The sequence below is a fragment of the Pseudophryne corroboree genome, chromosome 5 (genome assembly GCF_028390025.1).
Source record: "Pseudophryne corroboree isolate aPseCor3 chromosome 5, aPseCor3.hap2, whole genome shotgun sequence".
NCBI lineage: Eukaryota > Metazoa > Chordata > Amphibia > Anura > Myobatrachidae > Pseudophryne > Pseudophryne corroboree.
In genome coordinates, this window is record NC_086448.1 from 634,236,852 (window position 1) to 634,262,811 (window position 25,960).

The 25,960-nt window shown below is 45.2% G+C and overlaps 1 protein-coding gene across 3 annotated transcripts in view; it reads right to left on the bottom strand.

Annotated features, from left to right (window-relative positions):
• ANKRD29 (ankyrin repeat domain 29) overlaps positions 1-25,960 on the bottom strand; it is a 137,428-nt gene that overhangs the window by 65,085 nt on the left and 46,383 nt on the right. For all 3 annotated transcript variants that reach the window (XM_063923599.1, XM_063923598.1, XM_063923600.1), the window contains 2 exons: positions 11,136-11,234; positions 5,482-5,580 (listed from right to left, as the gene is read on the bottom strand). In XM_063923599.1, coding sequence (XP_063779669.1) covers positions 5,482-5,580; positions 11,136-11,234 — 198 coding nt within the window. The remainder of the gene's footprint in view (positions 1-5,481; positions 5,581-11,135; positions 11,235-25,960) is intronic.

Sequence of the window (25,960 nt, forward strand, 5' to 3'; positions counted from 1 at the left end):
TAAAACAGTACCTAGCCTAAAACTAAGCAGTACTGAACTAAATAACCACTGCAGGATCACGAAGCGCTGGGCAGACGCCCAGCATACTCTACGGACTACGAGAAAAGGATTTACCGGTAGGGAATTAAAATCCTATTTTCTTTTACGTCCTAGAGGATCCACATTAATACCATGGGGATGTACCAAAGCTCCCAGAATGGGAGGGAGAGCACAGAGGCTCCTGCAGAACCAATTGAGCAAACTTAAGGTCCTCAGAGGCCAAAGTATCGAACTTGTAGAACTTTGCGAACGTGTTCGATCCCGATCAAGTAGCCACTCGGCAGAGTTGTAAAGCCAAGACACCGCGGGCAACCGCCCAGGAAGAATCCACCTTACGAGTAGAGTGGGCCTTAACAGACATAGGACACGGCAAGCCTGCCGTAGAATACGCATGCTGGATAGTGAACCTGATGCAGCGAGAGATTGTCTGCTTAGAAGCAGGACACCCAATTTTCTTGGGATCATACAGGACAAACAGAGAGTCCGATTTCCTGTGATGAGCAGTCCTCCTCACATAGATCTTTAGAGCCCTTACAACATCTAAGGACTTCGACGAAATTAAGGAGTCAGTCGCAACTGGCACCACAATAGGTTGGTTGATATGAAATGCTGACACAACCTTCAGAAGTAACTGCTGACGTGTCCGAAGCTCAGCTCTATCTTCATGGAAGATTAAGTATGGGCTTTTACATGACAAAGCCACCAACTCCGACACACGTCTAGCAGAAGCTAAGGTCAACAAAGTAAAAGCCTACCACGTGAAAAACTTGACCTCAACCTCCTGTAGAGGCTCAAACCAGTCCGACTGGAGGAACTGCAACACCACATTAAGATCCCAAGGCGCCGTCGGCGATACAAAGGAAGGCTGGATGTGCAGAACTTCCTTCAAAAAAGTCTGAACCTCAGGGAGGGCAGCCAACTGTTTCTGGAAGAAAATGGATAGGGCCGAAATTTGGACCTTTATGGATCCTAACCTCAGGCCCATATCCACACCTGCTTGCAGAAAGAGGAGAAAACGTCCCAGTTAAAACTCCACCGCAGGAAACTTCTTGGACTCACACCAAGATACATATTTTTTCCAAATACGATGGTAAATGTTTTGACGTTACTCCTTTCCTAGCCTGTATCAGGGTAGGAATAACCTTGTTCAGAATGCCCTTCCGAGCTAGCACCTGGCATTCAACCTCCATGCCGTCAAACGTAGCCGCGGTAAGTTTTGATAGGCGAACTGCCCCTACTGCAGCAGGTCCTCCCGAAGAGGAAGAGGCCTCGGCTCTTTTAGGAGTAGATCCAGAAGATCCGCGTACCAAGCCCTTCTTGGCCAGTCTGGAGCAATGAGGATTGCCTGAACTCTTGTTCTTCTTATGAGTTTGAGAACTCTTGGAATGAGTGGAAGTGGAGGAAACACGTACACCGACTGGAACACCCATGGAGTCACTAGGGCGGGTCCCTCGACCTGGAACAATACCGCCGAAGCTTCTTGTTGAGCCGAGAGGCCATCATGTCGATCTGGGGTACGCCCCAACGATCTGTTACCTCCTTGAACACCTCCAGATGGAGACCCCACTCCCCGGGGTGAAGATCGTGTCTGCTGAGGAAGTCCGCTTCCCAGTTGTCTACTCCCGGAATGAAGATTGCTGACAGCGCCAACGCGTGTTTTTCTGCCCAGAGGATGATTCTTGTTACCTCTGACATTGCAGCTCTGCTCTTTGTTCCGCCTTGTCGGTTTATGTAAGCCACTGACGTTACGTTGTCCGACTGTACCTGAATGACCCGATTTCTCAGAAGATGGGCCGCTTGGAGAAGACCGTTGTATACGGCTCTTAGTTCCAGAATATTTATCGGCAGGCCGGCTTCCAGACTTGATCACCTTCCTTGGAAGGTTTCCCCTTGAGCGACTGCGCCCCAGCCCCAGAGACTTGCATCCGTGGTTAGAAGGATCTAGTTCTGAATCCCGAACCTGCGGCCCTCCAGAAAGTGAGGTAATTGCAGCCACCAGAGGAGTGAAATCCTGGCCTTTGGGGACAGACGTATCCTCTGGTGCATGTGTAGATGGGATCCCAACCACTTGTCCAGGAGATCCAGTTGGAAGGACAGAGCGTGAAACCTCCTGTACTGCAGAGCCTCGTAAGAGGTTACCATCTTCCCCAGAAGGCGAATGCACTGATGAACCGACACCCGGGTTGGCTTCAGGACATCCCAGACCATTGTTTGTATCACCAACGCTTTTTCCTCCGGAAGAAATACCCTCTGCACTTCCGTGTCGAGGATCATTCCCAGAAAGGACAACCTCCTGGTTGGTTCCAAATGTGATTTTGGAAGATTCAGGATCCAACCATGTTCCCTGAGAAGCTGTGTCATGAGAACTATGGACCGTAACAGCTTCTCCTTGGATGATGCCTTTATCAGCAGATCTTCCAGATATGGAATTATGTTCATCCCCTGCCTGCGGAGAACCATCATTTCCGCCATCACCTTGGTGAATACCCTCGGTGCTGTGGAAAGGCCGAATGGCAGGGCCTGGAACTGAAAATGACAGTCCAACAGTGCGAATCGGAGATAAGCTTGATGCGACAGCCAAATCGGAATGTGGAGGTACGCATCCTTGATATCCTGTGATACCGGGAATTCCCCCTCCTCAAGACCTGATATCACTGCCCTTAGATTCTCCATTTTGAACTTGAACTCCCTCAGAAAGGGGTTTAGTGATTTTAAGTTCAGAATGGGCCTGACCGAACCATCCGGCTTCGGTACCACGAAAAGGTTTGAATAGTAACCATTGTTTTGCATCTGGGAAGGGACTGGTACGATAACCTGTGCCTCCACCAGCTTCTGAATGTCTCCCTGTAGGGTAACTCTGTCTGCCGGCAAAGCTGGCAAGCCTGATTTGAAGAACCGGCGAGGAGGGAGATCTTGAAATTCCAGCCATTACCCCTGGGACACAATATCTAGTACCCAGGGATCCAGGCCGGACGACACCCAGACGTGACTGAAATGTCTGAGTCTCGCCCCCACCGGCCCTACCTACAGGCCGCGCTGTCCACTGTCATGCTGAGAACTTTGGTGTACCAGAAGCAGATTTCTGTTCCTGGGAATCCGCAGCAGCAGGTTTCTTGGCTGACCTCCTCTAAAGAAGGTGTTGGACGGTTTGGCCTTTCTTGTTTTAGTAACACAAAAGGACTGTGATGCCGCTGAAGGAAAAAGTTTCTTCACAGCAGGTGCAGGGAAGAAAGGGTGACTTACCCGCTGTAGCCGTGGAGATCCACGCATCCAATGCTTCCCCAAAGAGAGCCTGACCTGTGTAGGGCGTGTTAGTACTGCGCGCCATACCCTGTTGCCGCCACCTTCACACAGGCTCCCCACTTGCAAGGGGGTGGGGCGGTGACTAACTCGCCACCGATCTTCTCGCTCTGTAAGGGGGTGGCGGCATGCTGCCGGGGTGTGCGATCCCCTGTGGTAGGGAACATTCTATCCCCTCAGGAGCTCAGTATCCTGTCAGCGGAGATAGTGGCTCAGACCCCGCAGGGCGGACACTACTCCCCCCCTTAGTCCCATGAAGCAGAAAGGCTGTTGCCAGCAGCCTCCCTGTAAAATAAAAAATTCTAAATTACTAAAGAAGCTCTGTAGAGCTCCCCTAGCTGTGACTGGCTCCTCCGGGCACATTTTCTAAACTGAGTCTGGTAGGAGGGGCATAGAGGGAGGAGACAGCCCACACTCTCAAACTCTTAAAGTGCCACTGGCTCCTAGTGGACCCGTCTATACCCCATGGTCCTCTAGGACGTAATAGAAAATAAGTTTAAATATATGGAATACTCAAATCTTTACAAGGATTATACTGTAGCAGATGACCATGCATCTATGGGCCAATTCCCTGTTTTGACGACGCTGATCCAATACACTGGTCAAAGACGCAGATTGGCGGATATCGATGACTAGCAATCCGTCAGGAAATAATCAAAAAACTACATGTTAAAAATCCCTGACTCGCCGATCCTAATAATTTTTTTGTTGGATCTGAGAAATTAAGATTTCCAACATGGTGGAATTTCCCAGACCACCCGACCCAGGTATCTGGAGAATGGGGAATCACCCTTATACTCTCCTAATGTACAGTACGGTCACATAGATTATTAGGAGTATGTAACTGTATTTCTAGCTGCCACTTTCGTGTTACAGCAGGATTCTATCTTATACAGAGGGCTGTTAGTAAAAGATTAGGCTATGTCAAAGTATTTATATGCATGTTATCCACTGTCAAAGTCAAAAATATTACATAAAGAGAACATACAAACTACACACACATAAGTCGCTATACTTGCAAATATGCGCAGCGAGCACAGCAATATATGGTAACACATGCATTTACACGGACATGCCACAGAGATGGATTCGACACTTATTTCATACAGTACATAATTATAATAATATCAAGCGCCAGACATCATGGTGATTTAAAATCACCTAATGAATTAATGTCATGAATGTGAATTATTTGAATGGAACCAGATACACCTGTCATGTTTACTTTTAAAACAAGCAGATTGGTGTGTAGGTTAATTTGATACTTGTTATTAAGTTGTAGGACAGTGCAGCGAATAGTTATGATTGAATGTATAAAAGCTAAATTCACTTTGTTAGAACAATGAATGATACAGTGAACAGGGAACTCAGGCCAGCCCTTTGGCAGTCTTCAGGGCTGAACCTGATCAGCATACACAAAGAGAATAGTGACTCAATCATGAATGAGAGAGAGACCCCTCCCCCAGGAACTAGTCACACAGGAAGGTAGTTCCTGTTTCTGGGGGTCTCAGAGTTAGTTGCTTTTGGTCTCAGAGGATGATGGAGGAGTTGCTGGCAGTTCAGTTCCTGTATTTATTTACAGAGAGAGGGAGACATAAGCTGCAATGGAGGGAATGGTAATTGTATCGCTGGCATGTAACTGTAACTGGATGTATGTAACTTTATGTATTAACTGCTTACTGTATGAGTTGTAACTATAGGTATACTGTACTTTGTAATATATATTGAATCCATATCCTTTTTAATAACAAATATATACATCAATGAGCTTTGAAACTCAGATAATGTGTGGGTGTATTGTTTTCTCTTATGGGATACAGTGTTTTGCGATGCATACCGCACTTTTATCGTATATGGTAATAAGATGTGCCTGGCGTCTGCAATATATATTAGAGCGGGCATTTTAAATATTTGTGAGAAATCAATTTGGCATTCTTACCACAATCAGCTTTTACTGTCCTTAAGCAATTCATGTTCAAATAGAGTTAGCTCAGAAACTTAGCCTGCTTTATAGCTGACACAGAAACACTGCTGCTGTAAAACATTAAACTTATAAAAGCTGATTGGAAAGCACACAGGCCAGACAGGTTATACTGGCCTCATGGTAAGACATAAGAGCGGCAGCTGGAGTTATAGCATTACCTGCCGAGGCTGATTCACCTTTGCCCCAAATGTGAGCAATAATCGAACAACATCCACATGGCCTCCCTGTGCTGCAAGAAAGAGAGGAGTCGCCCCATCCTGAAATAACAAGAAAACATACTTTCAAAACCTAATTTACTGTCCTTGAAATCTTTATATATTTAAGAATGTGGGTGTGTAACCCATACTCACCTACTTTTTATGCTGCCCTTTCTGGCTGATGTAGCAAGTGTGGGGGCATGTCTCATCATTCTGGCCATGCACAGTATTGCGGGGTAGGGCCTCGATTAATTGTGTCATTGTAGCCCGCACCCAAAGGATATTCATATCATGCTTTGCTCCCAGAAGGCAATGGTTGTCATTCCGAGTTGTTCGCTCGCTGCCGATTTTCGCAGTGCAGCGATTAAGTAAAAAACTGCAAAAATGCGCATGCGCTAAGTACTTTCACACAAAACTTTGTAGATTTACACAAGCTCGAGCGATGTTTTTTCATTGCTCGAGTGATCGTAGTGTGATTGACAGGAAGTGGGTGTTTCTGGGCGGAAACTGGACGTTTTCAGGGAGTGTGCTAAAAAACGCAGGAGTGCCAGGTACAAACGCAGGAGTGGCTGGAGAAACGGGGGAGTGGCTGGCCGAACGCAGGGCGTGTTTGTGACGTCAAACCAGGAACTAAACGGACTGAGGTGATCGCAAGGAGTAGGTCTGGAGCTACTCAGAAACTGCAGCAAATTATTTAGTAGCAGTTCTGCTAATCTTTCGTTCGCTATTTTGCTAAGCTAAGATACACTCCCAGAGGGTGGCGGCTTAGCGTTTGCACTGCTGCTAAAAGCAGCTAGCGAGCGAACAACTCGGAATGAGGGCCAGTATGCCTACCTGCCAACATGACCCATTCCAGGAGGGGCGAGATGCTCTGTTCCTGGACTTCCCTCTTAATTTCAAATTGTCATCACCTGTGCTGAAACATCTTTCTTATCAAGTAACTAGTTCGGGTGGTCTTCTGTATGCCGGCGGTCGGGCTCCCGGCGCTCAGTATACCGGCGCCGGGAGCCCGACAGCCGGCATACCGACACTTATTTTCCCTCGTGGGGGTCTACAACCCCCATAGAGGGAGAATAAAATAGTGTGGCGCGCGTAGCGCGCCACCGTGCCCGTAGCGTGGCGAGCGCAGCGAGCCCGCAAGGGGCTCATTTGCGCTCGCCACACTGTCGGTAAGCTGGCGGTCAGGCTCCCGGCGCCGGTATGCTGGTCGCCGGGAGCCCGACCGCCGGCCAGCCGTAGTGAACCCACTAGTTCAACACAGGTGACGGCAATCCTAAATAAAGAGGGAAGTCCAGGTACAGAGCATTTTGTCTCTCCCGGAATGCTCATGCATTTTAGTCATGTTACACCTGCACTACTGACCAATGAAGTGGACAGACTTTTACCATGGGAGTCAGGGAGAACTAACTGAAATTCTAGAGTCCTCAAGAATTTCTGTATTTAATGAAACTATATCAGCCTCTTGCTATTGATGTCAAAAACCCATTGAGGTTGGAAGCATTTACAATACAGCCAAAGCCGGGAAGTTATGGCTATTACGGGACTATGAGCAAACATTGGTTGGAAAAATAACAACCTGTCATCATCGATGGCAAAAAAAAAAAAAAGAAGCCATAAGACATCAATCTTAAAACATCGATGATTGTAAAACATTGATGCTTTCATAAGTTCACCTGACATACGTACTTATTCCAAGTTGATCGCAGCAGGACATTTTTTTAGCAGTTGGGCAAAACCATGTGCGCTGCAGGTGTGGCAGATATAACATTTGCAGAGAGTTAGATTTGGGAGAGTTAGATTTTGTTTCTGTGCAGGGTAAATACTGGCTGCTTTACTTTTACACTGCAATTTAGATTGCAGATTTAACTCACCACACCCAAATCTATCTCTCTCTGCACATGTTATATCTGCCTCCCCTGCACTGCACATGGTTTTGCCCAACTGCTAAAAAATTTCCTGCTGCGATCAACTTGGAATTACCCCCTTTAAGCGATGAATTAGCTATGAGCAGAGAGGGGGGGTTAGTGGACAGATTGATGTGTTAATAATGCGTGTAAATTGATTTTCCATTATTAATTCAAGTGCTGAATTTGTTTTGATTGCAGGGGTTAGACATACAAGTTACTCTGATTTAAAGTATATATAAAATCAGAAATCATTAAGAAAAGTGCTGTTACATGGAGAGCCACACCCTAATGGTATCACATCGCTGCCTTGCGGAAATGCACACACTTCTATCCACATAGGAACCTTGAAACAACGCAGCAAGGACTGGCATATCTGCAGGGAATTCTTTTTATCACTAGTTAATTGTATGTAATAAAGTAAGTAAAGTTTTATTGCAGCCGCTTCAGTGGAGAGAATCTTTGAATAAAAAAAGTGTACACCCTTGGTTAAGATGACACAGCATTGTCCCCAACCTCCCAATCCAAACCTAATTCTGTGTGTTCAGAATTTTTTGGCCCCCCATAGTCAACATTTTGAAGTGCCGTCAATTCACATTATGTCATATTACAGTGTTCAGTTTAGATTATGACACATTACAGTGACCCCCTTACCATTATACCATTCACACACACACCACTCACTGAAATGGATTGTCACCCCATTCAGGCCATTAAGCAAATATACAACTGGTCAGGATTTTTTTTTTTTTAAACAGTACAGTTGGGAACGTGTGGCATCACTGTGTCAGCCCTCTAGGGGGAGCACAGCAATAGAGAAATGTAGGGGCAAAGGTTTTCAATGCTATCCATGATCAGCAACTTTCAGCTTGCTTAGCTTAATTTGACTCTAATCCTCTGGGCTCCATAGCAATGGCTCCTCGGCCCTGAACCCACTAAAGCCACGCCCAAGCTCAATCAATTACTAATACAAACCTGCCTACAAAAAACGAGGCAGATGTATTAATCTGGAGAAGGCATAAGGAAGTGATAAACCAGTGATAAGCACAAGGTGATAAACCCACCAGCCAATCAGCTCCTAACTGTTAATTTACATTTTTTGTAGCGGATTGGCTGGTGTGTTTATCACCTTGCACATATCACTGGTTATCACTTCCTTATGCCTTTTCCAGGTTAATACATCGGCCCCTCGGTGACAATTTCACCGGGGAAAGGGCGAAACTACTGTGTACTACTGTTACACATACAAGTGATGACTGTACTGCTCTGCCACCATTATGGCACACCAAGATGTGTGCTGGCACTCAGGGCTGGTTCAGTGGCTTTTTGAGCCCCGGGCGGTAATAGGGGCGTGGCTTCATACAGGGGGCGTGGTCAGTTACGCCCCCTGTACAGTAGTAGCGCCGCTGAAATGATGTGCGGTGCGCGATGACGTCAACGCGCACCGCACATCATTACAGTAAAGGTCCTCTCCACGAAGGGAAACTAGACGCGTAGCGTCTAGTTTCCCTTCACAGCGGGCAGTGGCAGTGGGACAGCGGGCAGCGGCAGCAGGACAGAGCGGGCAGCGGGGGGCACAGCAGCAGCGGATCTTGCCATGGTGCGGCGCCCTCTGGATGGCGCCGGCGCCCCCCGGCAGGCGGCGCCCCGGGCAAAAGTCCTGCTTGCCCGTGGCAAAATCCGCTACTGCTAGCACTGCAGGCTGCCCTTCCTAGTACTGGCATGACATTTTGAAGCAACAACTGCTTAGATATACTCATGGGGTCATTGTACAATCGAGAATGTTTCTGGGGAAAATATTAACTGTATTAGAATGTAACAATGGAATAAGCCTATAAAGGTTAGGCAGACATCCACAGAGATTAGGTATTTTCTAGCTCAGCTGTACCCAGCAGTAAATGATATTTTCATGTTGGTACAAGATTTCCTGCATGTAATGTATGAGTTTACAAGTTAAATATAAAGATATCTGCAAGTGTAAGTGGATTTGTAGTTATGTTGGCAAGCTATAACCACCTCACCTAAGTTCTTTCCTTTATGGACGCATGTTAATATTGCGTTTATTTTCAAAGCAACAAGTGTTCTGGTTAAATAAGGTCACACAACTCTCCCCCAGGCAGCAGGTTTGTTTGCGGGGAGGAACTGAAATCATACATTGTATTTATACATACATTGTGCAATGATAAATTGTGGATGCATGCAATATCACACAATGCTAACAAAGTTAGACTTCTAATATAATCCTGATATCCCTAAGACATAAAGAAAGAAATCTACATAAATGGACAACACAGTATAGCTAAAAAATTTAATTTTGGTGATACACCCAGCAGGTAATGAGCCGGTGTATTGGAGGTCAGAATACAGACACCGTGATCCTGACCGCTAGAATGCTGGCTGGGGGGCGGGCGCAACTAAGCCCCTTGTAGGCTCACCACGCTGCGGGCTCGCTGCACTCGTCACAGGTTCTATTCCCACTCCATGGGTGCCGGGGACACCCAGGAGTAGGAATAGCTGTGGCGGCGCTGCCGGCATTCTGGCGGTCGGGATCCCGGCATATTCTGACCGTCTGGATCCTGAACGCCGGTATCCTGACAAATCCTGTGTTGGAAAGCCTGCTTCCAGCTGATCCAGGTGATGTTTTAGTAAGTGTATGATTGGCTTTCCCTGAATTCCTACTTCGTTATGACTCCCATGCCTCCTTTTTTTTTTTTTTTTTGGCATCTCCATTCTTTGCAATTACTTGTTTCAATTTAAAACCAGTGATGGAAATAAAAGTGCAAGCTCCGACACTGACTGATGTGTGAATGAAGAAATAACTTCTGTAGAGTGCTGCAATCATTTATATGGCGATCTATAAATATTTGCTGACATTGGGCCTAATTCAGAGTTGATCGCAGCAGCAAATTTGTTAGCAGTTGGGCAAAACCATGTGCACTGCAGGGGGGGGGGAGCAGACATAACATGTGCAGAGAGAGATAGATTTGGGTGGGGTGTGTTCAAACTGAAATCTAACTTGCAGTGTAAATATAAAGCAGCCAGTATTTCCCCTGCACAGAAACAAAATAACCCACCCAAATCTCTCTCTGCAAATGTTATATCTGCCACCCCCCCCCCCCCCCCGCAGAGCACATGGTTTTGCCCAACTGCTAACATATTTGCTGCTGCAATCAACTCTGAATTACCCCCAAAATCCCTATCAATTATTTCTCTTGTTTTCCCAAATACTGGTAGGTCCCCACTTTCTTTTACGCCATGTACCCTGACCTTCTCCATACACTTCCCAATGCTAGCTCCCCTATTAGACACTTCTAACTAGGCCTTCTCTTTATATTCAGTTCTCTCTACCTCCTGGCACATACGTGTGGGTAAATAGTGATGACAGTTGTTATGGAAACAGGGAGCTAAGGAATGATTGATAGCCATCCCTGCGAATATTTGTGCAGTACTTCTTCTGCAGTTCTTCTGTTATACATGATAATATTGGTTGGTTGTCTGCACAAAGCTACTTGCAATAAGTCCATTTCATATTTATACCTAAACATGTGTCATTATAATATATGGATATGGAATTAGTTTCCAATGATGATGATGATGATAGTAATAATAATAATAATAATAATAATAATAATAATAATCTTGCTTTAGTTGTGATAATGTGTTTTGTGTGGCTGGTAGTGAGTGTAACATTATACTGTACACTGTACATACACAAAGCTGCTCATGGATATTTGCTCCATTTTTCAGAAGAGTTTCCACCACACGATAATGTCCATGCTGACAGGCTGATAGCAGCGCCGTGCCTCCGTCCTATGGAGAAATAAACAGAGGTGCAATACTCTGACAGCACAGGTTATCCCTTTACTCATAATAGAAATTACACGTTGGGCCTTATTCTGATCTGCAAGCAAAGCAAAAAAGCAATCAACTAGACAAAACCATGTTGCACTGTAGGTGGGGCAGTTGTAACATGTGCAGAGAGATTTAGATTTGGGTGGGGTGTGTACAACTGGAAATCTAAATTGCAGTGCAAAAATAAAGCTGTCTAACATTTGTGGGCTACTGTACATGCAAAAGCAGACAGTATTTACCCTGCACTGAAAAAATATAAATGGCTTGCACCCTTTGCATGGCAACATGGTTTGTTCCAGACACAGTTACTTGCATTTTTGCTTTACTTACAAACATGAATCAGACCCGTTATGAAGTAAGAGCTGGACGCTTGTCTGTTTACTGTATACACAAACAATAGGATTAACATATCAGTAACTTCCACCACCGCTGACTCCTTGCACATATTGTAGATGAGGTCATACTGTGAATGTGTATCTGCAATTTAATTCATACGCAACGTGCAGGCAATCAGTGCTATTAGGCTATGAAACCAGTGGTCCAGGTCCCTAGTATCAAGAATTGATGTTTTCTTATATATTTATATATAGCAGTGGTTCCCAAACTCAGTCCTCAAGGACCCCCAACAGCTCGTATTTTCCAGGTCTACTCAGAGAATCACAAGTGAAATAATTAGCTCCACCTGTAGATCTATTAAAAGTGTCAGTAAGTAAAAAATACACCTGTGCACCTCTGGGTGATCTTGAAAATATGAACTTTTGGGGATTCTTGAGAACTGAGTTTGAGAACTACTGATACATAGCAACTTATTTTATATACATAAGTTATGCTGTGACACCACTGCTAGTAAAGTTATAATAAACATCAATTTCTTTTTATATTAATGTCACTTTATACTGCTGCGTTTGCGGTTAATGTTATCGCAGCTATCTCTCGAAAAAAATCAGGATTGGTGCAATAATTATAGCCAGCAAACGCTGAGATAAGTATAGGAGGAAGTGGGGAAATCTGCCTGTACCCCCCAAAAAGCCAAACTAACATAAGAAAACATTATAGAAGTCTATTAGTGCCCATAATAAGTTAACATTATTTGGTGTAATTAAATTGGGTCAAATGACTGTTATATGCTTTTGTTTTTGTTTTTTAAATGTGAAAAAATTATAGCATTTTTTTCAGCAGAATAAGTGCTCTCATTAAATTTGGGGTACATAAAAATGGGTATAAGTATATATTTGGGTCATTTTAGGGTACTTTTTTTTAAAGTGGAAACAGACCGATTACTCCCACATGCAAGCCTAAAAACACTTGTCCCACTCATAAAGCTCCCTAATATACCTGGCCCATACCTTGTACCCCAATTTCCATCTCTTTGCACTTTTATACCCTCAAAATTACATTATTGGCTTATTAAAAAATATTAAAAACTTCTAAGTGCCTTATTAGTCAATCAGGGGGTTGTCCCACGGGTTCAGAACCAAATCACAACATTTTTAGCTTAAAATAGGGATTTTGCACTACTTATCACCAGCTCAGAGATGGTGAAGAGAAACCCGTGATAAACCCTATGGAGACTTATAGGTGATAACTTATCGCCGTTAATAGGATACCAAATTATTGCATTTGCATATCACGGCTAATAGGATACCCCTATTACAGGTATGTGCATGCTGGGAGTAGAGGCTATGAATGAGGTGATCTTCCTTGGAGAGCACAACAACTTCTTGCTGTCAACAGTGTCACCATACATGGAGCGCAACCAACTAAAGTGCTGGATGTAAAAGTGAACCAAGACTGTGATAGGATTGTGGGATATTCTGAGATCATGAACATTGTCTAGCACTTTGGGATGGGTTTCCCAGTCCAACTTTGAGATTTCCGACATGTTTGACATTATTGTACACAAATGGACAACCCTAATGCCCAATGTTTGTTTTTCAAAATAAATAATTAAATTTTTATATGACGTGAAAAATAGACAGTGCACAACTGGCACACTAGTGGTTAAATAAAAGAGCAAAGTATTTATTGTATATCTCAAACATACTTTCCAACAAACAGTGCCCCATCAATCAGCCCAAGGACATTGGTCTCAGCCCATATACTGTAAATAAATAAGTACTGAAGTCCATGAACTCGACCTCCAGGGAACATATAACTTTCTTCTGCACAGGTAGGTATGACAGGTTATTAAATGCATCTTTAGTCCAGTTTGTTGTGCCTTGAGAGCGAGGTTTTATAGTCCTCTGAGGCCCTGACTATGCGTCATGCCTGGGTGGGTGATCTGTGTGCTTTTGTGTTAACCAAGCCGTTTTGCAGCAGTTAGCAGCCCTAATCAGCCCAGAGGAATGGTCCATTGGGGCGCTGATCTGCACTCGAGATCTTATGGCTACTGAACATACCAGCAAAGGACCCAGGAATATCTAATATCTTTAGTTTTCAGATCACATTTTTTATTCATTTGTAGTCTTTATTGAGGATTCGTTTTGTCCAGTAGTAGAATTTTAGAATATTTTGACATGTTAATGTTTGTTTAAAAAAAGTAACATTTTCTAGAGTTTATTTTCCAAGCAATACAAAAATCTTTTCCTAAATGACATATATACAAAGTAAGTAATGTTTATTTGTTCTCTAGTTTTTAAATACGTCTTGTTGCTGCATAAAGGGCCTAATTCAGATTTGATCGCTCGCTAGGAGTTTTTTGTACTGCTGCGAACAGATAGTCGCCGCCCATAGGGGAGTGTATTTTCGCTTTGCAAGTGTGCGAACGCATGTGTAGCAGAGCTGTACAAAGCAAACAGATCTTGTGCAGTCTCTGAGTAGCCCAGGACTTACTCAGCCGCTGCGATCACTTCAGCCTGTCTGGGACCGGAATTGACATCAGGAACCCTCCATGCAAACGCATGGACACCCCTTATTTTTTACCAACAACTGCCAGAAAACGGTCAGTTACCACCCAGAAACGACTTCTTCCTGTCAATCTCCTTGTGATCGCCCATGCGAATGGATTCTTCACACAAACCCATCGTTGAGCGGCGATCCGCTTTGTATCTGTGCGACGCGCCTGCGCATTGCGGTGCATACACATGCGCAGTTCTGACCTGATCGCAGCGCTGCAAAAAACGCTAGCGAGCGATCAGGTCTCAAATATTCCCATAGACCCATAGCTGCAGGTCTGTAGCCCTGTTTGACTTGTATGATGTTTTACAAACTTACAGTCAATTATAGCAATAATTAGCAACAAAGCAAAGGGAAAAATGTCATTATATACAACAACAATTTGGACTGCATCCTTAATTATGAATTGTACATGTTTTCCCTATTAAATACTGCCTACTGCAATATTGTGTAAGTCTTACCTACTACCTGAGTAGAAGATACAATGGCTGTCTTTATTTCATACTTCACATTTGTATATTTTTGTATTTTTAAAATGGCTTCTGTGTGTAATTATAGGCGCCTTTCACTATAAATTGCAATAAACATCACATTGATAGTAATGGATGGTGCCTGATTGGGATGAGGTCAGGATGGCGGCAGTCGGGATGCACGCGGCCATAACACCTTCGCTAGGATTCTGACACTGGACAAAATGCAGACATGGAAATCCCGAGCGCCAGCATCCTGATTATAAGTAAGGGGGGACTGTCAGCATTAGCCTGTAGGGGTAGGGGGGTTAGGGTTAGGCACCCCCGGGGAGGGTTAGGCTAAGCCTGCCTGGGTAGGAGGGTGGGTTAGGTTTAGGCTGTGTGGAGGGGGAGGGAGGGTGGGTGTTAGGTTTAGGCACTACTGGAGAGGGTTAGGATTAGGCTGGGAGGAGTTAGGCTACGGCTGCAGGGAAGGTGGGGTTAGTTTTAGGCACCACTGGGTAGGGTTAGGAATAGGCTGGGCGGTGGTTAGGTTAAGGCTGCAGGGAGGGGAGGAGGGGAGGTTTAGGCACCACTGGGTAGGATTAGGCTCGGGTGTGATAAAGATGGAATCCATACTTGTTCATAGACTCCATATGTAATTGACATCTGATAATCTGTTTCAAATTGTTTTCAGTTTAGTGCTGACACAGGAAAAAGTACAAGGCGTTGTACTTTGTTTGAACCCAAATTGTGAAGTTATGACCTTTATCTAAGATATATTTTATGGTAATTTCCTAGCAGAAATATAATGTCAACAGCTAGACATGTAAGCTTCAAAGGGTATTTGTCAGTTTGCGGCATAGCAGGTGTGAAAACATAACTAGACAAATGTATGTCTCAAGCTTAGCAAAAAAAAACCAGTTACCCCATTTAAAAGCACATATAGGAATTTTAGACGTTACTAAGCATATTACATATAAAATAGGAGTTTATTAACCAATAGGATTAGAAAGTATGTTAACCAATAGAATTAAAGAGGTTATTAACCAATAGGATTAAGCTTTGTGTAAAGAAATTACGGCACTGTATGCAAATGTGTATTTCTTTATAACATACTGCTTTCAGGAAATAAAATCTGCTCTGTTATTTTTACTAATCACACGTGGCTAGTTATTACAAAGGTTACTTTGTTTTCTGGTCACTGGCGGCAGCCGTGAATGAACCTGATGCTGACTGACTGAGTGCGTGCTTGAACTTGGATCAGCGAGGGGTGCCCTGTCCTGGGGCTGACTTTAACAGGTGGGAGAATTAGGGTTAGGCTGTGGGAAGGGAGAGTTAGGGTGTTATTGGGGAAAGATAGGTACTTACCTAGCCACTGTCGGGATTGTCTCCATCGATCAGATAGCTCCCGCCCAGAAAGAGTGAAAACCTGTCCCGTGCAAGTCTACGTACAGCTTGCAAAAATCTCAGTAATCACCGGTCAGCTCCAAATCCCTTCGCAACTCACTCACCATCTAATGATTTTTCAAGTCTGTGCGTAGCCCAGGACCTACTCCTACAGTGGGATAGAATCAGGCTGATCAGGGCCGGAGCTCACGTCACACACCCGCCCTGAAAATGCTTGGCCACGCCTGCGTTTTTCCTGACACTCGGACAGTTACCACCCTCAAAAGCCGCCTCCCTGTCAATTAACTTGTGTACGACTAGCGATCAAAAAAGTTGCTGGATTATTTCGCCGTTTGGTGTCGCGGATACACACAATGATCCGTGCGCATGCTCAGACGATCGATAATTGGCCGGCTTGCAAATTTGCACAACAGTGATCAGGTCTGAATAACCCCCTGATTACTGGCACTTTAAAGAATGTGTTATCATTTTGTGGATGTACTCTCTATACCAAGAGTAACTGACTAAGGGGATATTTCAGAGTTGCGCACAAATGTGTCTGCACTATGTGTAAGGAAATAAATGCAGATTTTTGTCTGTATGCAGAACTACACACATCTATGTGGTCACATCGCTATCATCCATCTGCTTGTAAAAGTAGCCATGATCATTATCAATGCACATTTACACCAGCCATATCAACTCAGCAAAGCCCATAATTCCACCTACGTGCCCACGACACGCCCTCAGAACATTTAACATTTAAATGTCTAATTCAGCTGCAAGTGGAGATGCAAATGAAAAGCGTACAAGTATGACTCATCCCTAATCGCTCAAGTTGTGTACGTATGGCCTCAGAGCATGGACAGTGCTAGAAATTGCAAAACTCCACCGCAAAACACCGTAGCTTGCAATTCGGAATCAGCCCCTAAGTGCTCAGCTTCCACACATTTAAATTCATTAGATTATCTTGTCCTGGTCAACAATATCTTTTTTTTAACTTGAAACTGAAGATTTATAAACCTACACTAACAAAATTCCTAACGCTGCACTGGAAATGTTATTTCCTGCATCCCAGACAGCCTAAGCTTCTAACGCCAGGGGGAAGGAATAAAGTCATCTTTATATTTCACACAGAAGTGAACTTATGAATTAAGTTAAATTGTAAATACCACTATGATTTCCTGTTCATTCCTTACTTCATGTGACTGTATTATAGTACTGGCATTGGTCACACTACATTTTTCTGTGGAGTAATATTACTCAACTTAACATTTTAAGGTGTATTTCTAGCCAAAAAGAAGTTTGGAGATTTTATCACTACAAAAAGGTCAAATAACTTAAGCAGAGCTGTATGTAAAATGGGGTGTACATTGCTCAAAAGAAGAATCATTGGAAAAAATATAGAATTGTATGCAAACCCCCGTCTTGCCACGTGTCGTCATTATCAGTGGGCACTTGCACCTGACCTGTACAAGGTGCAATAGATACACCTCCAAAACATGTAGTTTCTCTAATGTCCAGGACTGCATAGCCCAGATAGGTGCAGCACGTCCTCATGTACACCCGGTCATAACCCATTACCACCTCACTGGTTGTAAGTGTAGATGGAAATGAAACAGTTAAGGGGTGGAGCCTAAGCCTGAGTGCCACCAATAGACTAATCAGCTTGGGACTTCTATCCAGTGACAAGCTGCAGGTGGCAAGATGGGGCATAATAGTTGGTGCAGTACAGTGATCTCAGTGCTTGTTTTAACGATGATGACAGGGCTGCCGCTATCATGCTCAGAGAACAATGATTTGTGCCCACTCACTTGGGAATCTATTCCGTCGATTGTTAGTGTTTGCTGCCCAAAGAGAAATCCAAAAACCTCTTGTAAAAGTCCAATAGCAAAGAATCTTTGTGGCGCAAGTCCTAAACAATTATCTCAACTGCTTCTTTAACTTGAATTTATTGAAATTAGGGGGACATGTACTGAGCAGTGTTAAGAGTGGAGAATTGAGCCAGTGGAGAAGTTGCCCATGGCAACCAATCAGCATTGACGTAACATTTATAATTTGCATACTATAAAATATACATGGACAACTTCTCCACTGGCTCAATTCTCCACTTTTATCACTGCTCAGTACATGTCCCCCTTTGTGAAATATAACACAGATAAGTGGTCATTAGCCCACATTTGCTTCTCCAGAGTAAAGATTGCACAAACTTTATGTTACACCATGCTGGCTGTGGCCGGTATCCTAACTAGGGGTGGTATTCATGTGACGGCGGTCTGCTGACCGACAGTCACATGACCTCCTCCACCATCCCGCCAGCTCAGTATCCCGATGGTCGGCATGCCGACCAACAGGGATTATTTCCACTCGTGGGTGTCCATGACACCCAGAGAGTGGGAATAGAACCCGTGGCGACCGCAGGTCGCCACCGAGCCCGCAAGGGGCTTGCTGCACTCGCCCCTCCCCGCCGGGATCCCGGCGTCGGTATGCTGCCGGGATCCCGGCGTCGGTAAACTGACCGGCGGTCAGGAGACCGCCGGTCAGCCATACTACACCCCTAACTAGTGCCAGGGCCGCCATCAAAATTGTGAGGCCCAGGACTGACCTAATAGGCTTGACCTGTCCCCCCTTCCCCCTCACACATACCCCTGCCAACACACACACGCACCCCCCACCCACACAACAGAAGTTTCACAGGGAAAATGTAATAAGAAGGTAGTAAATGGGGCTGTTGTAAGCAGGGTAGCTGTAGGGGGGAGGTGAAAAGGAAACAGTAATTGGGTGCTGATTAAGGCACTTAAGGGGAGAAGGGGCTGATGAGCTAGCAGAGGGATGGGGATGGCTGGCTGGCAGGAGCACTGGGGGGAAGGGGGATCTTAGGGGCACCAGCAGGGGGAACATGAGCGGACAGGGTCAGCTCTTGCTCCCCCTGGCAATGGGTCACCTTTCTCTTCTCTACTTTATCTCTCCAAGACTTGATACATCTCCCCTTGTGTGTGAACTGTCCCTTTGCAGCCTTAGATAAATGACAAGAAAACTCTTCTTTTATGCATATTTATAAAGATGATTGCGCAGGTATATCCATGTTTAATAAAAATATAAGAACAGGCTTTATCAAGAGTAACTAGAGGAATGGAAATACTCAGGATTATATTTGATACTAATAGATCTACCCACAATGTACATACCACGTATATAAACTGCAACAAGAAAATAAGTATTATTTAAATAATTTCCTTTCATTTTATTGTTTCCTAAATTGCCTCAGGTTGCCTTATTACTTGACACAGCCCTGACAGCTTCTCCTTAAGGGAGTCATTCCGAGTTGATCGCTCGTTAGCTACTTTTAGCAGCCGTGCAAGCACATAGTCGCTGCATACGGGGGAGTGTATTTTCGCTTTGCAAGTGTGCGAACGCATGTGCAGCCGAGCGCAGCAAAAACGATCACTTCAGTCTTCTTGGTGCCGGAAGTGACGTCAGACACCCGCCTTGCAAACGCCTGGACACGCCTGTATTTTTCCAAACACTCCCAGAAAACGATCAGTTGACACCCATAAATGCCCTCTTTCTGTCAATCACCTTGTGTTCGGCTGTGCGAAGGGAATCTTCACTAAATCCATCGCCCAGCACCGATCCTCTTTGTACCCGTACGACGCACCTGCACATTGCGGTGCATACGCATGCACAGTTTTGCCGTTTTTTTACCTGATCGCGGCGCTGCAAAAATTGGCAGTGAGCGATCAACTCGGAATGACCCCCTAAGTGCATGAACATATTGATATGGGACAGCAAGTATTATACGCTCTGAGAGACAGCAGATTGCTAGTGGATCTTGTCTGACATCATTAACCACTCATATTAATGGAGTGTTGCTTTAAAAGCCGATTAAAGCACTTTCACAGCGGCGTGTTTCCCACAGAAATAAACAGCTTCATTTAGGGATAAAAACACTGGGCACAAAGTAAATATCTTCAAGCTAGTACCTGTAATCCAGCCTCAGATGCCCTTTCACTGTCAGGAATAAATGCGAGCATTAAACCGTAACGTGCCAATGAGCCAAGTCAGCACTTTTCTGAATGGGTGCCAGGCTCTCACTGATCACACATTCAGCACCAAATGGATTCCATCTCCTTTCATAGCCCGTAACATATTGACTTGTTACCAAGCTGTAGAACAAGGCAGCCTGTTATTTATTTTACAGACTTTCTGCAGCCTGTAAATTGCAATAGCATTAGAATATGTGTGTAACACCCTGCTAAGGTGCTTGTATGAGTTATAGTTTATGATGCTTATGTGTGTTAAAAGTAGGAGTATATAGAAGCATGTTAAAATATATTTATAAATTGCTCTTTGAGAAGGCATTAAGTGTTCCCCATGACAGAGAGGTTGAACTGAGCTGCATAAGTATGGGTACAAGGTTTGGTAGTATTATCGTGAAAAGGATTCATGGTAACAGAAGGGGTTAATACAAAGCCGGGGAACACGAGCCAGCTCGTGCCATAGACTGTTGGCGGGACAGATCCGGGCCACTGGGAGAGAAGAGATATAAGGGACTGAAAAAGAACCGTTGGGGGCTGACGGAGACGGACCGAAGGAGAGAGAGGCTGCGCAACGCCAGGACGGGAAGAAAGTGCGACACACACCTGATGGACAGGGAGCCGAATCCGGGGAGAGAGAAAGATTGAGTCCCGGTGCAGGAGGAACTTAGATGTGAGCGGCTGAGAGATCCGGCTTTCGTGTCCCCCCCCGCTGGGCGGAGCGGAGAAGGCGGGCTGGAGAGAAGGTCAGTGCGGCTGTGGGCAGTGACAGGAGGAGAACCTCTCCGGCATAAAATAGATCGGGGAGGAGCGGAGAAGACGCTCCCCTATCCATCATCGAAGGAGGAGGAGGCCGGGGGCGGTGAGTGCCAGTCAGATCACTGTACTAGGCATAATTTCCTTAATAGAGCCAGCCCAGAAGGGGAGTCACCGCCTGATAGGGACAGCAGAAGGCAGGATTGTAGTCTCCTCTAATGAGCCTTCCAAGGTATCACTGCAGCAATTATACGAAGAGAATTACGGCCAGTGCACTGTCTCTATATTACAGCTATGAGTATTTATGCCCCGGACTCTTGTTAATCCGTTGTTACCACTAATACATAGGTGGTATTAACTGAATTATACCTATGTTAGAGCTGGGAAGTATCAGCCATTCTCTATTCCAATACCCAGTTAGTCTGTTTGAGGGTCAGTCAGTGTATAACTACTAATGTTCGTCACTCGCATAGTAAATCCCAAGCTATAAACTGAGCTGTTACTAGTAAGTTCCGCAGGATTTACACCTCCATCAAAGTGTCTCTCCGTTGGACATTCTTGTACCAAAAGTAGGCTACATTATTAGCCAGGAATTAAATAGTTACTGACATTTCTCTGCAAGGATACTATACTTTTGTGAGCTCCTTCCCACACACTAAGGATCACAGACAACATACCTATAGAAGGATTACAAATGTGAAATAGTATTCTTATTATAAGGCGTTCAGCCTCAACAGTAGTACAGAAAGTACGGTACCGCAACGTATAAATAATATGTGCACCAACGAAAGAGAGTGAGTACTCAAATGAGATAAGCCGGCAGGGACAGTTTACTGACTGGGGAACATTAACATATACAGTGTGCAGATATCCGATTAATTTAGATAGATGTTGTGAATGACATAGTATAATATGGTCTGTTAAGATTGGTGATAGAGTAAAGTGATGAAACTTGCAATAATTTCATTCTTTAAAGTAATTTAGTAAACTAAAGCACTAAAGAATTCTTCTACAACGAGTTCCAGTACAATAAATTGATGACATTTTTTGTTACATCCTACATGGATATATGGTTATGTTAATATACTATGATATGTGAGAGTATAAACGTATCTATAAAGAAAAATTGTTAATAAATTCATTCTCTATAGAGCAACTTTGTTCTCAATACTTTAATTGGAAATTCTGCTCCGACTCTCAATTGACAACTGAATAACTGAACTCCGACGAGGAATCCAGGTACTGAGTCATTCGATATCTGTGTTTTATTGGATTTATTAGTTATTCTCGGATTCAGTGATATATAGGTGATTACATGTGCATTACTATTTATTTTGGTACAGTATTAAATAGTTGCTTTAAATCCCTAAATTGACAGAATTAATATATTATATTTCTCTAACGTCCTAAGTGGATGCTGGGGACTCCGTAAGGACCATGGGGAATAGCGGCTCCGCAGGAGACTGGGCACAAAAGTAAAGCTTTAGAACTACCTGGTGTGCACTGGCTCCTCCCCCCATGACCCTCCTCCAAGCCTCTGTTAGATTTTTGTGCCCGAACGAGAAGGGTGCACACTAGGTGGCTCTCCTGAGCTGCTTAGTGAAAAGTTTAGTTTTAGGTTTTTTATTTTCAGTGAGACCTGCTGGCAACAGGCTCACTGCATCGAGGGACTAAGGGGAGAAGAAGCGAACTCACCTGCGTGCAGAGTGGATTGGGCTTCTTAGGCTACTGGACATTAGCTCCAGAGGGACGATCACAGGCCCAGCCATGGATGGGTCCCAGAGCCGCGCCGCCGGCCCCCTTACAGAGCCAGAAGACAGAAGAGGTCCGGAAAATCGGCGGCAGAAGACGTCCTGTCTTCAACAAGGTAGCGCACAGCACTGCAGCTGTGCGCCATTGCTCTCAGCACACTTCACACTCCGGTCACTGAGGGTGCAGGGCGCTGGGGGGGGGCGCCCTGAGACGCAATAAAAACACCTTGGATGGCAAAAAATGCATCACATATAGCTCCTGGGCTATATGGATGAATTTAACCCCTGCCAGAATACATAGAAAAACGGGAGATAAGGCCGCCGATAAGGGGGCGGAGCCTATCTCCTCAGCACACTGGCGCCATTTTCCCTCACAGCTCCGTTGGAGGGAAGCTCCCTGGCTCTCCCCTGCAGTCACTACACTACAGAAAGGGTTAAAAAAGAGAGGGGGGGGGGCACTAATTACGCGCAGTATTAAAGATACAGCAGCTATAAGGGGAAAAACACTTATATAAGGTTATCCCTGTATATATATAGCGCTCTGGTGTGTGCTGGCAAACTCTCCCTCTGTCTCCCCAAAGGGCTAGTGGGGTCCTGTCCTCTATCAGAGCATTCCCTGTGTGTGTGCTGTATGTCGGTACGTTTGTGTCGACATGTATGAGGAGAAAAATGATGTGGAGACGGAGCAGATTGCCTGTAATAGTGATGTCACCCCCTAGGGGGTCGACACCTGAGTGGATGAACTGTTGGAAGGAATTACGTAACAGTGTCAGCTCTGTATAAAAGACAGTGGTTGACATGAGACAGCCGGCTACTCAGCTTGTGCCTGTCCAGACGTCTCATAGGCCGTCAGGGGCTCTAAAGCGCCCGTTACCTCAGATGGCAGATATAGACGCCGACACGGATACTGACTCCAGTGTCGACGGTGAAGAGACAAATGTGACTTCCAGTAGGGCCACACGTTACATGATTGAGGCAATGAAAAATGTTTTACACATTTCTGATAATACGAGTACCACCAAAAAGGGGTATTATGTTCGGTGAGGAAAAACTACCTGTAGTTTTCCTGAATCTGAGAAATTAAATGAGGTGTGTGATGATGCGTGGTTTTCCCCCGATAACAACTGATAATTTCTAAAATGTTATTGGCATTATATCCTTTCCCGCCAGAGGTTAGGGTGCGTTGGGAAACACCCCCTAGGGTGGATAAAGCGCTCACACGCTTGTAAGAACAAGGGCTCTACCCTCTCCTGAGATGGCCGCCCTTAAGGATCCTGCTGATAGAAAGCAGGAGGGCATCCTAAAAGGTATTTACACACATACTGGTGTTATACTGCGACCAGCAATCGCCTCAGCCTGGATGTGCAGTGCTGGGTTGGCGTGGTCGGATTCCCTGACTGAAAATATTGATACCCTAGATAGGGACAGTATATTATTGCCTATAGAGCATTTAAAAGATGCATTTCTATATATGCGTGATGCACAGCGGAATATTTGCCGACTGGCATCAAGTCTAAGTGCGTTGTCCATTTCTACCAGTAGAGGGTTATGGACACGACAGTGGTCAGGTGATGCGGATTCCAAACGGCATTTGGAAGTATTGCCTTATTAAGGGGAGGAGTTATTTGGGGTCGGTCTTTCAGACCTGGTGGCCACGGCAACAGCTGGGAAATCCACGTTTGTACCCCAGGTCGCCTCTCAACATGAGAAGACGCCGTATTATCAGGCGCAGTCTTTTCGTGGGCAAGCGGGCAAAAGGTTCCTCATTTCTGCCCCGTGACAGAGGGAGAGGAAAAAGGCTGCAGAAATCAGCCAATTCCCAGGAACAGAAACCCTCTCCCGCCTCTGCCAAGCCCTCAGTATGACGCTGGGGCTTTACAAGCAGAATCAGGCACGGTGGGGGCCCGTCTCAATGAATTTCAGCGCGCAGTGGGCTCACTCGCAAGTAGACCCCTGGATCCTTCAGGTGATATCTCAGGGGTACAAATTGGAATTCGAGACGTCTCCCCCTCGCCGTTTCCTAAAAGTCGGCTTTACCGATGTCTCCTTCTGACAGGGAGACAGTTTTGGAAGCCATTCACAAGCTGTATTCCCAGCAGGTGATAATCAAGGTACCCCTCCTGCAACAGGGAACGGGGTATTATTCCACACTGTTGTGGTACCGAAGCCGGACGGCTCGGTGAGACCGATTCTAAATCTAAAATCTTTGAACACTTACATACAGAGGTTCAAATTCAAGATTGAGTCACTCAGAGCAGTGATTGCGAACCTGGAAGAAGAGGACTACATGATGTCTCGGGACATCAAGGATGCTTACCTTCATGTCCCAATTTACCCTTCTCACCAAGGGTACCTCAGGTTTATGGTACAGAACTGTCACTATCAGTTTCAGACGCTGCCGTATGGATGGTCAACGGCACCCCGGGTCTTTACCAAGGTAATGGCCGAAATGATGATACTCCTTCGAAGGAAGGGAATTTTAGTTATCCCTTACTTGGACGATTCCCTGATAAGGGTAAGATCCAGGGAACAGTTGGAGGTCGGTGTAGCACTATCTCAGGTAGTGTTGCGGCAGCACGATTGGATTCTCAATATTCCAAAATCGCAGCTGATTCCGACGACTCGTCTTCTGTTCTTAGGGATGATCCTGGACACAGTTCAGAAAAAGGTGTTTCTCCCGGAGGAGAAAGTCAGGGAGTTATCCGAGCTAGTCGGGAACCTCCTATAACCGAGCCAAGTCTCAGTACATCAATGAGATGGTTCTGGGAAAAATGGTGGCTTCCTATGAAGCAATCCCATGCGGCAGATTCCACGCAAGAACTTTCCAGTGGGACCTGCTGGACAAATGGTCTGGGTCGCATCTTCAGATGCATCAGCGGATAACCCTGTCACCAAGCACAAGGGTGTCTCTCCTGTGGTGGTTGCAGAGTGCTCATCTTCTAGAGGGCCGCACATTCAGGACTGGGTCCTGGTGACCACGGATGCCAGCCTGCGAGGCTGGGGAGCAGTCACACAGGGAAGGAATTTCCAGAGCTTATGGTCAAGCCTGGAGACATCACTTCACATAAATATCCTGAAGCTAAGGGCCATTTACAATGCTCTAAGCTCAGCAAGACCTCTGCTTCAAGGTCACCCGGAGTTGATCCATTCGGACAACATCACGGCAGTCACCCACGTAAACAGACAGGGTGACACAAGAAGCAGAAGGGCAATGGCAGAAGCTGCAAGGATTCTTCGCTGGGCGGAAAATCATGTGATAGCACTGTCAGCAGTATTCATTCCGGGAGTGGACAACTGGGAAGCAGACTTCCTCAGCAGACACGACCTCCACCCGGGAGAGTGGGGACTTCACCCAGAAGTCTTCCACATGTTTATAAAACTCGACAAGTATTGCGCCAGGTCAAGGG